This window comes from Pterocles gutturalis, unplaced genomic scaffold (assembly GCF_000699245.1).
Source record: "Pterocles gutturalis isolate BGI_N339 unplaced genomic scaffold, ASM69924v1 scaffold13335, whole genome shotgun sequence".
In the NCBI taxonomy this organism is placed as follows: domain Eukaryota; kingdom Metazoa; phylum Chordata; class Aves; order Pterocliformes; family Pteroclidae; genus Pterocles; species Pterocles gutturalis.
In genome coordinates, this window is record NW_010141023.1 from 51374 (window position 1) to 67545 (window position 16172).

Sequence of the window (16172 nt, forward strand, 5' to 3'; positions counted from 1 at the left end):
CAGTCACGCCCAGCCCTTCATGCACGCCAAAGGGAAGGTACAGACACCAGGACCCTCGGCATGCCCAGGGACGGGTCTAACCAGGGTGCACCAGGACTGCAAGGTCAGCACCAACCATCACGAAGTCACAAGTCAAAAGGAGAGAGCCTCCCCTCTGACAAACTCCATATACTACAAACCCATGTCAATGAACATGGTGCAGCTGGGGGGACTCCAGCAAGACAGGCAGACAGGCACAGTTTATCGGGTGTGCAGACAGACTCCAGCCAAGCCAGCCCACCCCTTCTCCCTACAGCTGTGGCCTGATCTACGCAACTGAAAAATACCTCTGGAAACTAACCTTTGGATTTGAGCGTAGATCTGTAAGTGCACTACGCTGGGGAACTGTATTTAAATGGTTATGACAAAGGTTTTAATACCCCTGGTTTTACATCTTCCTTTTTTATTACTGATCTGCCCAGCAAGGTGCCTCTCTAAAAGTCTCTGTGGGTGTATGCAGTAAATTCAATCACAGTTTTCTACTACTGGACCAGACAGACTTGTTTGCCATAAAGAAGACTGTCTTCACTAAACCAGTTAATTTAGTTCAGCAACAGTATATGGTTAGGACGTGGGGATTAAAGGACAGTGAAAGACGAAGGGAAAAAAATATTCCCAGCAAAACAGCTCCTGAGTGACCTTGCTGTCCATTAAAATGACAAGAAATGAGGACCTTGAAGCTTGGTTCTCTGCTGCCCCAGGTTGATAGGATGCCAGAATCCCACCTTTAGACAACTAACAGCTCCAAATTTTGGGCAAACACCTTTCATTCACCAGAGCTATAGGTGAGTAAAAAAATTCTTTTTCCTTTTCTCAGAGGTCCCACGGCCAAAGCACTGAAGATAAAGCTGTGGGCTTTGGTTTAGCCAATCCTGTCAGACCCGAGTAGCCATTGTATACTATTTTCTTAGGTTGTAAAACAAAAACACTACAAAACAAACCAAAAAGCACCTCAGCACAGGGTTTTGACACTTAATGCCTTTAAAGTGAAACTAGCACTTAGGAGAAGCCCACTCTGATGGTACCCAAAATAAAGCTGTCTCTAGCCACAACAGCCGCCTGCCTGCACTCCTGCTACAGCCTGTCCCCTGGCAGAGGGCTGCCTACCAGCAGCTCCTTTCCTTGTGGCAGCTTTGTCCTCAGCCACTAACAGTGGTGGTGGATTATTTTGGCAGCAACTTTACCCATTAAGGACTAAACTGATATTATCAGTATTTGGACTGCAACCGCATCTGTTTACTACTAACCTATGGTATGGTTAATATTTATTACCTTGAAAGATCTGGCTGTGGGAGGAGATCTATTAAAAACACAAGCTGAAACTCACGCTCTCCATAGAAGTGCTAATGGAGATATTTCAAACATATACCCTCCAGAAGGCAAGCCTTCATTATGAGCATCCTGTCAGTCACCAGATCAGTGTTTCAAATGTACCCTCCTTTAAAAGATGCTTTCAAAAGATGTGCATGTGGCTAAGTAACAAGCAGGATGAAGCTTCTGAGCCCTGGAAGGAGAAAATTATTTTAAAAGTAATTTACCTAGTCTGTGTGTGCATGTGTGTAAAAGCACGTTTCTCTGTTGGGTACGGATGTCTCTGCAGCCAGGGCAATGGATAATTATTTTCAAGTGGGTTGTCATTCTGCCTGCATTCGGTCTGCGTTCGCCTGACAGTGTGAAATCAGAAGGAAGCTTCATTGGCAATTCCCACCAGACATCAGAAAACCTCAAGCATGTAGAAAAGACTTTAATCTTCTTTAGCCATTCCTCCACTCTCCTTGAGGAAAATATCACCTCTCTTTTTTGAGGCAGAAAAAGTAGACCTTAGCTTGATAAGGATTAAAAATTACTCTAACAAACAGTAAAAATAATACGATAACCTACTGCAGTTCAAAGCTTTCTCATGTCACCCTGAAACTGAGAAAACCCCATAAACATACTGTTAAATGCAGCAGAGTGCCAGCTACGGCTGTGTTTGTTAATCAAAGTCAATCAGGCAGACCAGCAGACTTCAGTGGGCTTTGGACTGGGACTGACAAAAGGCTCCTCTTTATGAGCCTGCTCCAGAGACACTGACCCTCTTCATATCCGGTGATTTCAAAGGGAACTCGGGGTATTCGGAAATCTTGAGCTAATTTGCTACATAATAAACAGGATTCTTACAACAGGGAGGGTTGCTATGACTCACAGTTGGTTAAAAGGAGCCTACTATAAACCAGCCTGTTTTGAATCGGCAACTTGGCCTTGGCTATACTACAGAGGAGCAGTTAAGTCTTTGATAAGTTAGAGGAGGAGCAGCAGGCACCTGGGAGTAAGCATCCAACTGACTAAAAGCAAGAAAACCTAACTAGAAATGCACTATCAGAAAAGTTAAGCACGTCTTCTGCTATACAGGACCTGAAAGACAGCTTTTGTGTACAACACAGCAAGAATAAAGAGGTGCAAAAAAAAAAAAAAAAAAATCCATACAATGAACAACTCCAAAGATCTTTGGAGCATATCTACAGAGAGCAATGAAATGTCACAGAAGGTACACCAAGTACCTTTGAAGGGGTGAGCTCAGGCACTAAGAGGCAGCATGACTCTGCTAAGGCTGTTGTGTTGCCACCCTCACCAATGTGACTGCACTGCTGCTCTCCCAACAAGGCCTCGCGATGCGGTTATTGTATGGAAAACCTTTAACAATTCCAATCAATACTCTTTAACTTGATCATGATACTGAAATTCATCTCCCTGGAGGCAGGGCTGAGTGTGAAATAGAGAGTTTACTATTTGCAGAGTGGATGCAAAGAAAGTAATTATTTAATAATCAATGTCTTTAAACTCCTTAAGGTCCCTTACTGAAGTGTTTGGCAAAGCGGTGCCAGGCACCACTTCAAGACAAAGCACTTTGGCCTCTTCTTTTCATCTCATAAAGCTTCATTAAACCTGTAGGACAGTGGGGCTGTCAATAATGTTTCAGCATGTGAGCTGTGAAGCCCTTCAGATAAGCCTTTGTTGTTGATCTTTAACCATCTGAAAGACAAGTTATAACGCAGAGTAAACACCTGGGCTGCGTAAGTTTAGGCTGAGAAATAAAGCCCACACTTTCCTGTGACAGTTGTATATGTTGCTGCCACTAATTGCTTCTTTCAGCAGTTATGGACAGGTCTCCTGTTGCTGTGGGCTAATTTACACAAGCACTGACAGTTCAGACAACCCTCGCTTCTTGTCTGCCTGGCTATTCCTGACCATTTATCATTATAGGTTACGTGTTTTTACAACTGGTGAGACCAAAGCCAACAGTCCGCAAGATGTGGCAGCCACTTGAAATATCAGTCATCTGCTCTATTTCCACCCTCCTTCTCCTCTCTGTGCACAGTTAGCATTGCATCTGGGTTTTAATAAGGCAACTGATTTGATAAACAATTCTTAATTTATTTACTTGGGCAAGACTTCTTTGACTTCAGTGGGAGTTCTGCCAAGCTAGGGAACTTGGACCAATGCCAATGATAAAATTCCCATTTTACTAGCATGTATGATTTCCTATTTACTTGCCAAGAGAACCCTGGTTACCAGCTTCACAATAGGCTTTGTTCCTTTCACCTGGCGAACAATCCAATCAATATTTCCTCTTCTTTCCAGGCTAAGAGAATTAAGTGAAGAGGTCCAGTTGCCACTGGCAGAGGTGTGGGAAAACTGACGTTTGTAGGTGCCACCCCTGTGGGCTTAGTGTTTCTCTTCCAAAAATTGCCACATAAGAACATTTTCCATTGCCCCATATGCTAAGACACTTTATCGCATCTACTAACACGCTGCGCTGCAGACAATACCACCTGTGTTCACTCATTCTTTTGAGTTAACAAGAATTCCACTGCGGATACCAGAAAGTTGTCCGACAGGAAAGAAATCCAACCAGAAAAATAAGTTGTTCTGTCATTGGCCCAACTGCTGAATTTCTTATTCTGTTAGCTCTCTAATTTACTTTAACGACTCTACAGAACTGGGTCCTGAGTAACCAAATCAAAGCCCCCGGTTAATTGAGTATATGTCTCTGCTAATTTAAGGCTCTGGCCAGAAAATCAGAAGGCAGCTAATAAACAGTTGCTGTATTTAAAGGAGCGATGATTTTAAGTTTACTGATTATAAACACACTTTGTCAAATTACTCCCGTCTCTTCTCTTCAAGCCATAACCACTCCCCTTCTTATTCAACATTTTCTCAACTTCTTCAGCCCGTCACCACAGATGAGGGGAGACAGCCTTCTCCTGTGAGATTCCCATCACTCACAGTCCCTTTCTCTCAATCTGGCAGCTACGGATGGTCTATTTTCCCAGACTATGTGGAGAAGAAAAGTCATTCTCTCCATACTGCCTACCCACTGTTCCCTTTGCTCTTGCAGCTGCCATAGTGCACCTTAAAAGGCATTTTGACATACTGTTTACATAATGAACAACCTTATACAACATTTTAAGAACAAAATAATTTACTTAAGGTACAGACATATATAAAGAAGTGGAAGAATTATTATGTCATAAATTTAACTTCTGAAGATCAGAGGCTGTATTGGCATATACTTCATATTACAGAGAACAAGTTCCAACACCAGAGGTTAGACTGAGGTAGTGCCAGAAAAAGTGCACAGACCCTGGGAAGGAAGCATGGCAAAACCAGTGCAGAGCCACCTACAACATACCAGCCAGTATGACCGCGCGTTGTACCCTACTTTCTTATTCTTCTAAAAGCTAGAACAGTGATAATCAGCGTCTGTCTGGAAATTTAGAAGAGGCACAAGTTAAGTTGAAGGAAAAAGAGCACATTTGTTTATTTAGGAGGCTAAGCAATCATAATAAACATATGTTCAAATAATCAGCTCCTGTGTAACTACTCATTTGCAAGCACAGCTATTAGGTAGGTAAATTCACTCTTTTTTGAAAATGCAAGTCAAATATTTATCTCTGAGATATATTAAATGCAACACAAGATTGTGCTAAGAGCACATATTAGACTGTAAGATTTAGAAAATTGAAGTGTTTAGACCTTTCAGACCTTTTTTAAAGCCTTGACCTTGGAAACAAATAAGGACAGTGTTATTTTAATGGGCATTCAAATTTTAACAACACAGTCACACAGCTCCAGTGGAATCCACACTGAGTTTCCACTGTAGATTGCTCATCATTTCATTATGGTTCATTATGCTGATAACTGTCAGAAAGCATTAGAAGCAGGAGCCTTGAGTAATAGCACTGAAATGGTAATTTAAAAACAATATACTTTCTGGAGGAAATACAGCAGTGCACTAAATTCAATTAGAAGAGGCGAATGTAAAGACAAGTAAGTGACGTTTGCTGTTTGAAGCCAGGCTTTTCGATTTCTTGATAACCTAACCTGGAGAAAGCCCTTTTAAAGCCGGCACTTTTCTCTTGCATCTCACTAAATTTGCTCTCATTATCTCTACGCTTCTGCAGTATAAACTGTCTTAAACACAAGCGTTTTAGAAATATTTCAGGCCACGCCAAAATATCAATGAATCAGTCACTGTTGGGGTAGCACAACGGACTAAATTATTCAGGGTCATTTACTGAGACAGATTTCAAACTGGACAGTCTATGCTGGTAATCTCCCTTTTGTAAAGGGCTCCCAATTAAAAATCATTAATAATCTGAAACGAAAAGACAATATAAACAATACAAAACGGTCCCGTTCTCACTTATAATGTGAGCATTGTTTGTTAAGAAACAGTTAGAAAACGCTACTCATTAATGGTGGGTCCACAGGACCAATGCCCATTAACTTGGGTGGGAACTGCACCTGCCTGCACCAGGCTGCAATTCACAGAACATCTCCTTATGGAGAAGGAAATTTAGGGATGAGGACCATGATTGAGACTGATTGTTTTCCAGCCTCATGGATTTGTGTGTTGGTAAGGCAATTTATTCGCCATTAGATTGCTAACCTTATGAAAGACCCATCATCTCAGTAAGTGCTGAAATATAATGAAGGTCTGAACAGCTGCCTTAACATTATTCTTGAGATGATTCCAAAAGGGAAAGTCATCCCTGTTTTCCACAGTTTGTGCTCAAGTGTATTACAGATCAATCATACCCTCTCCATGCCCAAGCACACAGCTGACAAGCTTACTCTTCTTCAGAGCTAGACGTCTAAGTTCCTGTGTCAGGTCAAAGCAGCAGATCCAGGGCAGCTCTGCTCCTTAGTGCTGACAGACACGCTGATGATTATCCCCATGAGGCAAGCTTGAGCGAAAAGATGCAGCAGTAAACAGGGTGTCTATGCCTGGCCTTCTGACACAGCCCACTCCACGGTCTCCTATGCTCACATCCCACCACATTCTGCTCTTGCACAAGCTTTAAGCCAGACATAACTACTCACTCTAGCAGAGCTAAAATGGAGCAGAACACTAAAACCAGAGTTTAGACTGGATGCCTGGCTTACCTGAAGGTTAGGCACAGTTTTTACAACTCCACAACAGATGGAGATGTCAGAGAGTGGTGTTATGGAATGAGAAAACTCTGGAGCACCTCTCCTGACCAGTCCATCAGGAATTAGGTGTTGCTTTTACTACTTACTGCAGGAACTGCGAGAAAGGAAAATGAAGGGGAATTCTCCAATTCCCTTTCATCCACTAGCACAATCAGGCTAATGGAAAGTCATAATGGTCTTCATCCCCCAACCTAGAAGGTGAGATAAGTGATGAGGACAGCAAGTTTATTACTAAAGGAAATCAATAGCCAAGGGTCAAAGCTTTACAAAAAACACATCCTAAGAAGGCTGAAGTTCTTCATCTTAAAAAGTGTTTAGAAATAATAAAGAAAGTATCAATCCACAGTCCATTCCAGGTGTTCTCTCCAAATTACCCAATATTACTTTTCTTCACCTGGTCTAATAGTTCTCCAAGTGAACAGAAACCTGATTTTACAAGCCAGTGGAGCAGAGTCTATCTTTTTGCTAGAAGAATGGATCTTAGATACTGTGTTTTATTTCTTCATTAGTGCACCGTCACAGTGAGCGATTACTAAATGCAGAGCTGAATGAGAATACCAGGGTTAAAGAGAGCATAATGAACAAAGAAGGTGCCTGATTATTATGGCTGTCAGCACAAGGGAATTGGGTTTGTCACCTGGTTTAACCAACTGGTAAGAACTGATTAGAGTCTGAAGCCATCTGAAAGAACCTTTGATGTTTACGCTCCCTTCTGTCTCCACATCTTGTCAGGAAAGGCAGACAAATGGGGAGGTTCTTCCGGAGGGGCTTCCTTCAGCAGAAGCCCTCTAAACACTTTCTGTCACTTGCCTCAAGGGCGTGGGCAGAAGGCTACTCATCGTGGGGAGCACGGCAAACAAAGGGCCCCCCCAGAGCCCCTTGCACCCTGCTCCTTGTGTAACACTGAGGGGCACCACGCACATGGGGCTGCACTTTGTGCCTGTGCAGGTACCACCGTCGTAGGAACCTTCAAACACTCCTAAAGGCAGATCTCCAAGAGGGGATATTAATGAGCACAGCAGTGAGTCTGGGAGCAAAGCTGCCCTACAAGCCAGCTCAGAAATAACCTCTGTGTCTTCTTTTACCTTGGATCACAGAAAAAGAAGCCTTTAAGCTCCAGGAAAAATCAAAGCTATGAAATGGGACCTCCAGGGACAGGCCTGTTTTCCAAGACCAGGTGCTCACGGGACTGTGGTGTTGGCTTGCCTCTGCATGCTGAGTCCTAGACTGCTGCAGCGATGAAGACTGAGGCCAGCACCATGGCCCTTGCCTCCTCTTCTTCCCTCTTCATATTTTCAGGAAAAAGATCAAGATCAGGGACTTCAACTTTGACTGACCTCCAAATACAGGAACGGGGAAGGTTGCCAGAAGTAGACCCACAACTTGACAAAAAAGGGCTAAGCTTGCCGGGCTACAGTTTGCAACACAAGCAAACATACATATCATTTCCTCGCAATTCCCCCATCTGGAAGTGTTTTGGTCTCTCCTCATACTTCACTCACTGCACACGCCTATTTAAATTCAACCAGTTGATTACTAATTTGATTTCAATTTAGTCACTCACTAGGACAAGGGCTTTATGAGAAAGTTTTGCTGGTAGAATGTTATTTAGGGTGTACCTTCCAAACAATAGTTTTATTGTTGCAGAAAGACATTTTTCCTATCAAAATGGTCAAGCCTTATATCTCCTAGTGTAAATTATATTATTAAAAGCGTGTTCCTACCCACTTCAGCAAGGTTTCACAATACAGCTAGACCTCCATCCCCAGGCAATGTTTGGCAAGGGATATACAGACCTCTCTGCTTTCCCACTAAGCAAAAGCAGCTGCTCCTGGCTATGCCCAGACCTGCTTAACCACCACCCAGCAAAACTCACAGCTGAAAAGGAGATCACTGAAGAAGAACTGGAATCAAAGGGGTGTGGGGAAAGGATGACTGCTGCCTTAGTTATGGACGTACTTTGTTTCTGCCTTGTAAGGGAGAAATTAAGATTTAAATAAATGTGAGTCATCTCTCCAGAACAAATTTGGAATACATTAAAATGTTACAAAAGAAATATCTCAGCCTCCCCTCACTCACACACACACACACACGCTCTCTCTACATAAATACACAGCTGAACTCCAAAAATCTGGAAGCATTTTCAATAGCTTTCAGGGAAAGCCACACATAGATAACCCCTGGTAAAATGCAGCTCTTCCACTTATTGTTTCAAACTGCTCTGCTCCTATAAAAGTGAAAACCAAAGAACTAGATGATCATGATTTAACACCAGGGCATGTATGGAATCCCAGGTCTTCGGCTGCGTGAGCCGTTAACTAACACACAGGACAGGAGTTATTTCAGCAACCCTGTGGATGTGCTCAGTGCACTGTGCCTCTTGTTCTCCCTGCTGAAGGCATTTTGGTGGAACTAAAGCAAATTCCATTTGCTGTACACGATGTATTTATCTACAAGGGATAAAGTAAACCATACTTTGGGTGTTTGTTTCATTAAGGTTTAAGATTTATTATTACCACCCCTTTTGGGGAACACTTTTATGTTCCTAAGGGTCAGTAGCTATATTTTGAGCAAATTAGACATATAATGAGATCATAGATATTACCTATCTACCCTAGGTCATACAATTCTGAGAAAAGCTTTCACAATTTCTACAAATATCAATAGTTAAAGAGATGAAAGGTGATGTGATCTCTTCAGACTGGAACTTAGACCTGTATTTTATTTCCAACTCTGTTACTGGGGTGTGCGAGTCACTCCTCTTATGCGGCTTTGTCTCCTCCCAGTCTCCTGATCTGTTTAGAGGGTAAGCTCTCAAGGGTCAGTGCAACCATGTCGCTGTTAGGAATTCAGGGCTGAGAACTAACGCTTTCTCTCTCAGAAGTGTGAGCCAAAATGTAAACCGCATTTGCAAAAGGCTGTAGGAGCTACTGAGTGCTGCTCTCAGAAGCAGGACACTTCTTACAGACACAGATCTCCAGACAATATTTCCTATGTACATAGTGAAAGAAAGACAGGAGAAGGCATGGATGATAAAAGGGGAAGAGACTGTTCATAGACCAACTTACGAGTGCAGGGCATGGAGGCAGCATCATTTTCAGCTCGGAAAAAGCCCCGATCGCAGGTGCAGGAGGTAGAGCCTTCCCAGATGGAGTAGCTGTGAGGCGGGCATTTGGCACAAGCAACATCTGTCGAGAGAGCCTTGTAGTATCCGATTTTGCAAGCTACATGGAGGAACAGGAAGGTAGAGTGTTACTTGCCCAGGCTGTGATCATAAATTGCTAGCTTACTTATTCAAAATCAAGGCAGGAGACATTTCAAAGAGATCTAATGATGTCCTCTTAGCCCCAGGTGAAGAATTAACAATCATCACACTCTTAATGAGTAATCCTATGTCAGGGGATACTGATTTCTAATTCCAACAAGAGCCATTTTAAAAGATGGCTTGGAGATGGTATAAAAAAAAACCTACACGCTTCTATTGACACTGCCAGAAAATCAGCTGCCTCTTTGTGGTTACTGTGGAGTTGCACGTTGCTTAACCCATGTCCACCTGCATTCACACACACAGAGGACACGACAAAAAGGCTGCAATTGGTTCATTCTATGACCACTTAAGGAATGGCAGCTGACAGCCAGACACTGCCAATTTTCAAGAGGGAGTGGGACAGGAACCCACTGTGATTGGCAGCGAGGCTCTCAGCCTGACGTGCCCGGAAACGGCATGTCTCCCTCCTGGCACAGCAGGATTCATTTGGCTCTTTCTCCCCAAGGGAGGAAATCAGCAGTGCGCTCCCCTCCTCGAAGCCAGGGCACAGCAGTAACCGCACCGCTGCCACCAGGTCCCGCGTGCAGTTGGCAAGCTCTTGGTGACATCATCGTCATAAATGCAACACTTACACGAATGGCTACTTTTACATCACTTGGAAAAAACTCATTAGCATCATTAATAACACATTTTAATAATGGCTAACAGGTATGTCATCCCAGAAATGTCTCCCTTGGCTAGACATAAAAGCCCACCATCACCACTGGCTTTCAGCGCTACAGAGAAGAGAGAAAACACCCAGGCATGCAAACGTGTCAAAAGGAAAGGTTGTTCTCAGTATTTACTGCATGACTCACTCTCACATCTCATCATTTATCACCTACGCTACCTTTAGGGATCCCCTCCTCTGCACAGACCCCAGCGGGCAGGGCGCAGGCCCCCGCACAGCTGGGTGCGCTCGTTCTGTTTTACCCTTCGCTTCGTCCCCCTCATTCTTTCCCTCCTTCTCGTACAAAGCCCTCCAAAGGGAAATGGAGAGGGATTCTAGTAACACATTTATAAACCTGCAAGTTACTTCACTCTTGTTAACCAAAGCCTTTTATGGAATTTGCTTAATGAGTCCTAACTTTATGACGTGCCGCGTGCCATCTGTAAGAGCGCTGGGAGCTCAGTCCACTTTCACTCGCTGTGGCTGTCGCTGGACCAGAGGATCTTACAAAAACACATCACTCAATGACTAAGATTTATGCTCCCAGAGTTTGCATGCATCGCGTTATTAGATAAGGTTCAACCTGCAAGGTGCTTTTTGGCCATGCTTCAAACGGCCTTGGGGTTTCAATTAAAATCTGAAACCGCAGCTTTGGCAGGAAGAATGACAGGGGTCCAACCCAGCCTCCCCACATCAGAGACAATTAGTCCCTGAACACAAATACAAACCCACCGGGTACGGCCCAACAGACAGGCAGTCACAGTGCAGAGAGGCAACTCCTGTAAAACAGCTGATTCTGCTTGTGATGTGAATTGCCCAGAAAGAACCAAAACAAACTAAAATAAACAAACCATGGAAAATTACCTTTCATTTTTTATATGATTTGCTGTATCAGGTGAGTGAGTTGTAGTATCACTACATGTCCTCTTGTGTCTGGTTTAACAGCACCAGCAGTCAATTGGCAGATGCTGCTCTGAGATATTATTCCCGGTTTTCACTGTCACAGCTCAGATCAGAAATACGCTTAAGCCTACAGATGACCAGGACAGCCACCAACAGGCAGAATCTTGCTGCCACACACAAAGACAAGGCAAGGAAAAACAGAATACAAGAGGAGATCAGGCTGACTGCTCTTATCCACAAAATTCCTCCTATCGTTTAACGTTTTTAAAACAGGTAAACTCAAACATTACTGTTAATATGAACATCATAGCTGACAGAAATTATTAAATTAAGAGCTGTCTTTAGCATCTTCCTAGTACTAAAATACTGCTTGAGCTATACCATGCTGTTGGAAAGGTAGGAGAACGACAGGTAAAGATTTTTAGTGACCATTCCTCCTCCTTCTCACTCTCTCTTCAGCCTCAGAGATCTAAAAGGGAATAGATGGATTCAGTGCTTATTGCAAGGTCAACAGTCCATAATTCAAGGATTTTTTTCCCCCTCGTTTCATGCACTGTATTTTGTTTTTTACTATATTAAGCCAAGATCATTAATATTTCAAGACCTGAAGTAAGCTCTCCGAACGCAGCAGTTGCTCCTGATGCACACACAGCCATCTTGCTTCAAAAATCACCTACTCCTGAACGCTGGGTTTTCTTCATTTCAGTGTGCTCAGAGATTCACCACATTTCAGCACACGGCATAAAAGGACATTAGAGAATGTGTTGCGTTAAACCAGCAGCTCTTTACCCCCAGGAGCTCCATGGTACCTTCACTTAAAGACTTGAAGCTAATCCTGTAAAAGCTGTTCTGAGCATGAAGTACTGCTGACACACCCATTACAGCCAGCGCCCATAGAGGCGACGGATGGGCTTTTTTTGAAGGTTAATGATTTAGTAGGCAAACAAGAAGCCTGTACAGAACCTGTTCCCTGAAAGTCTTTATTGCTTGCTCATGACAAATCTTCATGTGCCAGCTTTTCTAGGAAGGATTTGCTGGGTGAAACCTGGCATGAATAGGGCTCTTACACAGCTTTCGAAAGATACCATTGTAAAAAGATTAGTTCACATGTGCAATGCAAACTTTGAATTAAATTCCTTAGCTTTGCCTTAATTAGTTCTTTCTGTTAGGTTTGGGTTTGTTTGTTTTTTTTTTTAAAAAAAAAAAGAGAAAAATTTTTCTTGCATTCAGATCACCCACAAGCATAACAAGGTTACTAATCATCTGCACTGATCCAAGGAAAATTCTGAAACAAAAATACTTTCAGCATGAAAAAGCTCAGTTTTTCCTCATAACAAATCACATTGGTTTTAAATAGACATCAGCCTGAAATAATTACGCTGATACCTTTGAGTTCTAATGTTAAAATGGATTTGAATTCTATTTCTCTTAAAGTGAGACAGGATTTGTCAAACATTGCTGGTCATTATTATATGCCTTTAAAAAAATATTACCAGAGGGATACATGTTAAAACTGCAAAAACTGCTCTGCAGAATTATGGAACTTCAGTCAAATCTGGATGTAAAATTTCTCAAACTGTTTTTCAAACTCCATTTTCTCATTAAAACCTGATTTTCAAAATCATGGCTTTCTCAAAAAAAAAAAAAAAAAAAAGAGAAGGCATGTGTGGGCTGGAAAGTCTTCTTGTCTTCTTGCTTGGTCTCTCCAAATGTTGAATTTTCTAGTAGAAAATTTCAGCCAGCAATTTCAGAATTTAAAAACTCATCTCATAGCGGAAGGGGTTCCAGTCACATTCTTTGTAGTCACAGCTATAACAAAATACATGTATTTAATTGTTTTTAACTAATTTCAAAGAAGCTATGTTTTTCTCTGATTTTGACGGGGGTGGGAGAGAATCCTTAAAAAAATTACTCTTGCAAATTTGAAATTGTTAAAAAAAAAATCCCCCAGTGCTTGATCTTAAATTGTTCCTTTCTCCTTGTTGAAATGGCAATAAATCTTTCCATCACAGTTTGGAAAAGGCTTGACATGCTTAATATATCTTAAAAAAAAATAAAATAAAGAGAGCATAGTCTCTTGCAAAGGCCTGGATAAAGAAACCATCCCAATCTCTTTGTCAACAAGTTCCTAAATAATTAAAAATGCAGTGCTTATCTTAAAAAAATCTCAGCGAGCTCCAAGTAGAGGGTTTGTCGGTGCCATGGAGGCAGCGCTCTGCTCCTCACCCGTGAGAAGGCTCGCCGGACTCTGAGCCAGGGAGGGACAAGACCCTGGGGCCAGGCACCGTTGGCTGAGCTCCCAGCAGAAGACAGGACAGAGAAGGTCCAAGGAGCCAGCCCTGAGCTGACAGCCCTGGCAACCACAGACCAATGCCAGAAGAAACCACTTCTACCTGCTGCCACTGCTGAAGAGAACTCACAACCGAGAAAGATACTGATTTCCAGATTAGGGGCTAATAAAGAGAACGGGGGAATAAACAAGCACAGAAACACAGCTTTGCTCAAGTAAATCCAGTTAAGTCAATGAACTTACATTAAAAGAAAATTTGACATAGATGTTCTCAAGTGCTTGTTTGCAGCAGCAAAGGAGACCAGTGGGATAACAGTCCTGTGCAGGGGAGGTACGGCACAGGCACAGGGACGCTGGACGGCAGAGCCATCGCCCTGTAGGTCACTATGCTAAAGGCTGCGATCTCCAATGAGTTTTGCAGGGAAAGGGCCCTCACCCAGGACAGGATCAGCACTGAACACAAACCATGCTCCCACTGCACCCCTCCTTCCCAAAAGCAACCAGCTCACCACTAAGGACATTTATTATCCCAGGCAAGTGAATAATGTAGCTAGAAATCTGTAGAGTTAGCTGAAATTTCAAAAACTGCATTTAATAGTTTCCATTTTTTGAAGCAGAAAAATGTATCAGCTACATGAAAATTTCAAAATTCCTTGAGATGCAATTTTGAATCAAACCTCTCTTCACAGACAACAGAAGAAGGGAAACTTTTTTTTTAAGTCAATGACTGTAGCCAACTTTAATGAAAAACCCTAAAATAGTGTTCATGGTGAAATGAAGGACAAAGCTAATAACTTAAGAAAAGATATTTCAGTGTCAGGCTTATAAATTTCAGTGAGAAAGAAATTTGTGTTTAAAGACTTAAAAATATACTTTGATAGCCTATTTGATGTCTTTCATCACTAGTTACTTATTCCAGAGCTCTTCCCTGTCTGGAAATATTTTAAGCTCATGTTTTAACTGCACCCTTAGGAACAAAAAGTTACTTTTATTTTTCCCCTCTAACATTGTTCTTATTCTTTAAGAGGATGGATTTTCTCTCTCGGATTGTAACAAAACCACATCTGCCACATAAGTAGGCAGCATCTTCTCAGCTCTCTTTTACTGTTATTAACATTTCTGAACAGATTTTTGTGTGTTAATTATAGAACTCAATTGTTTGGATAGTCTCTTTTGATGAGCTTTCTGCCCCGCACCATGAACCCCTCCGTTATTGTACAGCTGTTTTACTTCCAAATGCTCATCAGGGTTTTCTAATTGTCAAGCTGTCCCAGCGACTAGTTCTTTTGACCTAAAAGTCAAAGAAAGGGAGTCACCCTTGTCCCCCCGACATGAATACCGCAGGAGCCCCAGTGGCCCCCCTAATACCTATGAGACAATGCCTTTCCAGATCATTGCCACTACAAGCATAATTGGGTTTTGGGTGAAATGAGAAGATTTTAAATAGGATGAATTAATGAGTTGCTTGTAAAATTAAGTCGTTCTCCTGGTCCAATCTAATTACTCACTGTAATGCCCCTGGGGGCGATAAATAAAGATCCTTAGAAGCCAGTGGAAAAAAAGAAAAAGCTTTCTTTTGAGCCTTTCTTAAAAGTCAAGTTGTAGAATTTGATGCAACGTACCAAATGCTGTTCCCAAATAATGTCAGATTCCTTTGATGTTCACATTGTAAGATCTCTGCCTCCTGTTAATTATGACTGTATGATTGCTACAAATTAAAACTAGTTCCCTATCTTTGACTCGTATCTCTGATGAGAAAACCAGGATTTCTACACGCTAAGCAGATATTTCTGTTGCACGAATGATGTGAGAAAACACAAACACAACCCCACTGGGGTAAGACAACTGCTTGACTTCAGAGCACTTTTAATCCATGACTGAGTACAAGCCTGGGAATTTCAAAACAGAAATAAAGGGACCTTGGAGCACTAATGTGATGTGAAATCCAAACTCTACGCCACTGAAACAGTGCACATGGGTACACTCGCAGGCACACACACAGACCTGTTGTGCAAAGCTGCAGCACAAACTGGTGGAGAAGCTTTGCACACAGCCAGTCTGAACAACCTTAAAAAAAAACCCCTTTGGTTATTTTTTTCCCCAGTGTAGCAACCTTGGCTGCAGCTTGCACGGAGGCTTGGTTTTTTTTACATGCCTGGGACTGACCTCATGATGACAGGAGAGCTGCAGCCCTGGGAGGAGTGGAGGAAAGCATCGCTGCCCTGGACAGCCCGTGGGCTCCTGTGCTGGGCTGTCCAGGCTTCCTCCAGTGGTTCCCACAGCAGGGACCAGAGGTCTGTCAGCCCGTCGCTGCAGGTTTTGTGACCCTGCTGTGCTGCTCACCCCACACTCGCATCCCTCCCAAAGCGTGGTCCGTCTCCCCCACTGCCTGGGATGAGCCCAGCCCATTGCCGGGCAGCTGCCACCCAGCTGCCCAGAGGCTCGCCTTGCTCTGTCCCAGCACTCACCGCAGGGAGAGGAGCGGG

General features: G+C 42.8%; 1 protein-coding gene across 1 annotated transcript in view; it reads right to left on the reverse strand.

Moving 5' to 3' along the window:
* Positions 1-16172, reverse strand: part of EPHA4 (EPH receptor A4) — a gene marked incomplete at its 5' end in the record, with an annotated part of 102468 nt that overhangs the window by 51284 nt on the left and 35012 nt on the right. The window contains one exon of the mRNA XM_010083893.1: positions 9585-9740. Within this exon, the coding sequence (XP_010082195.1) occupies positions 9585-9740 (156 nt within the window). The remainder of the gene's footprint in view (positions 1-9584; positions 9741-16172) is intronic.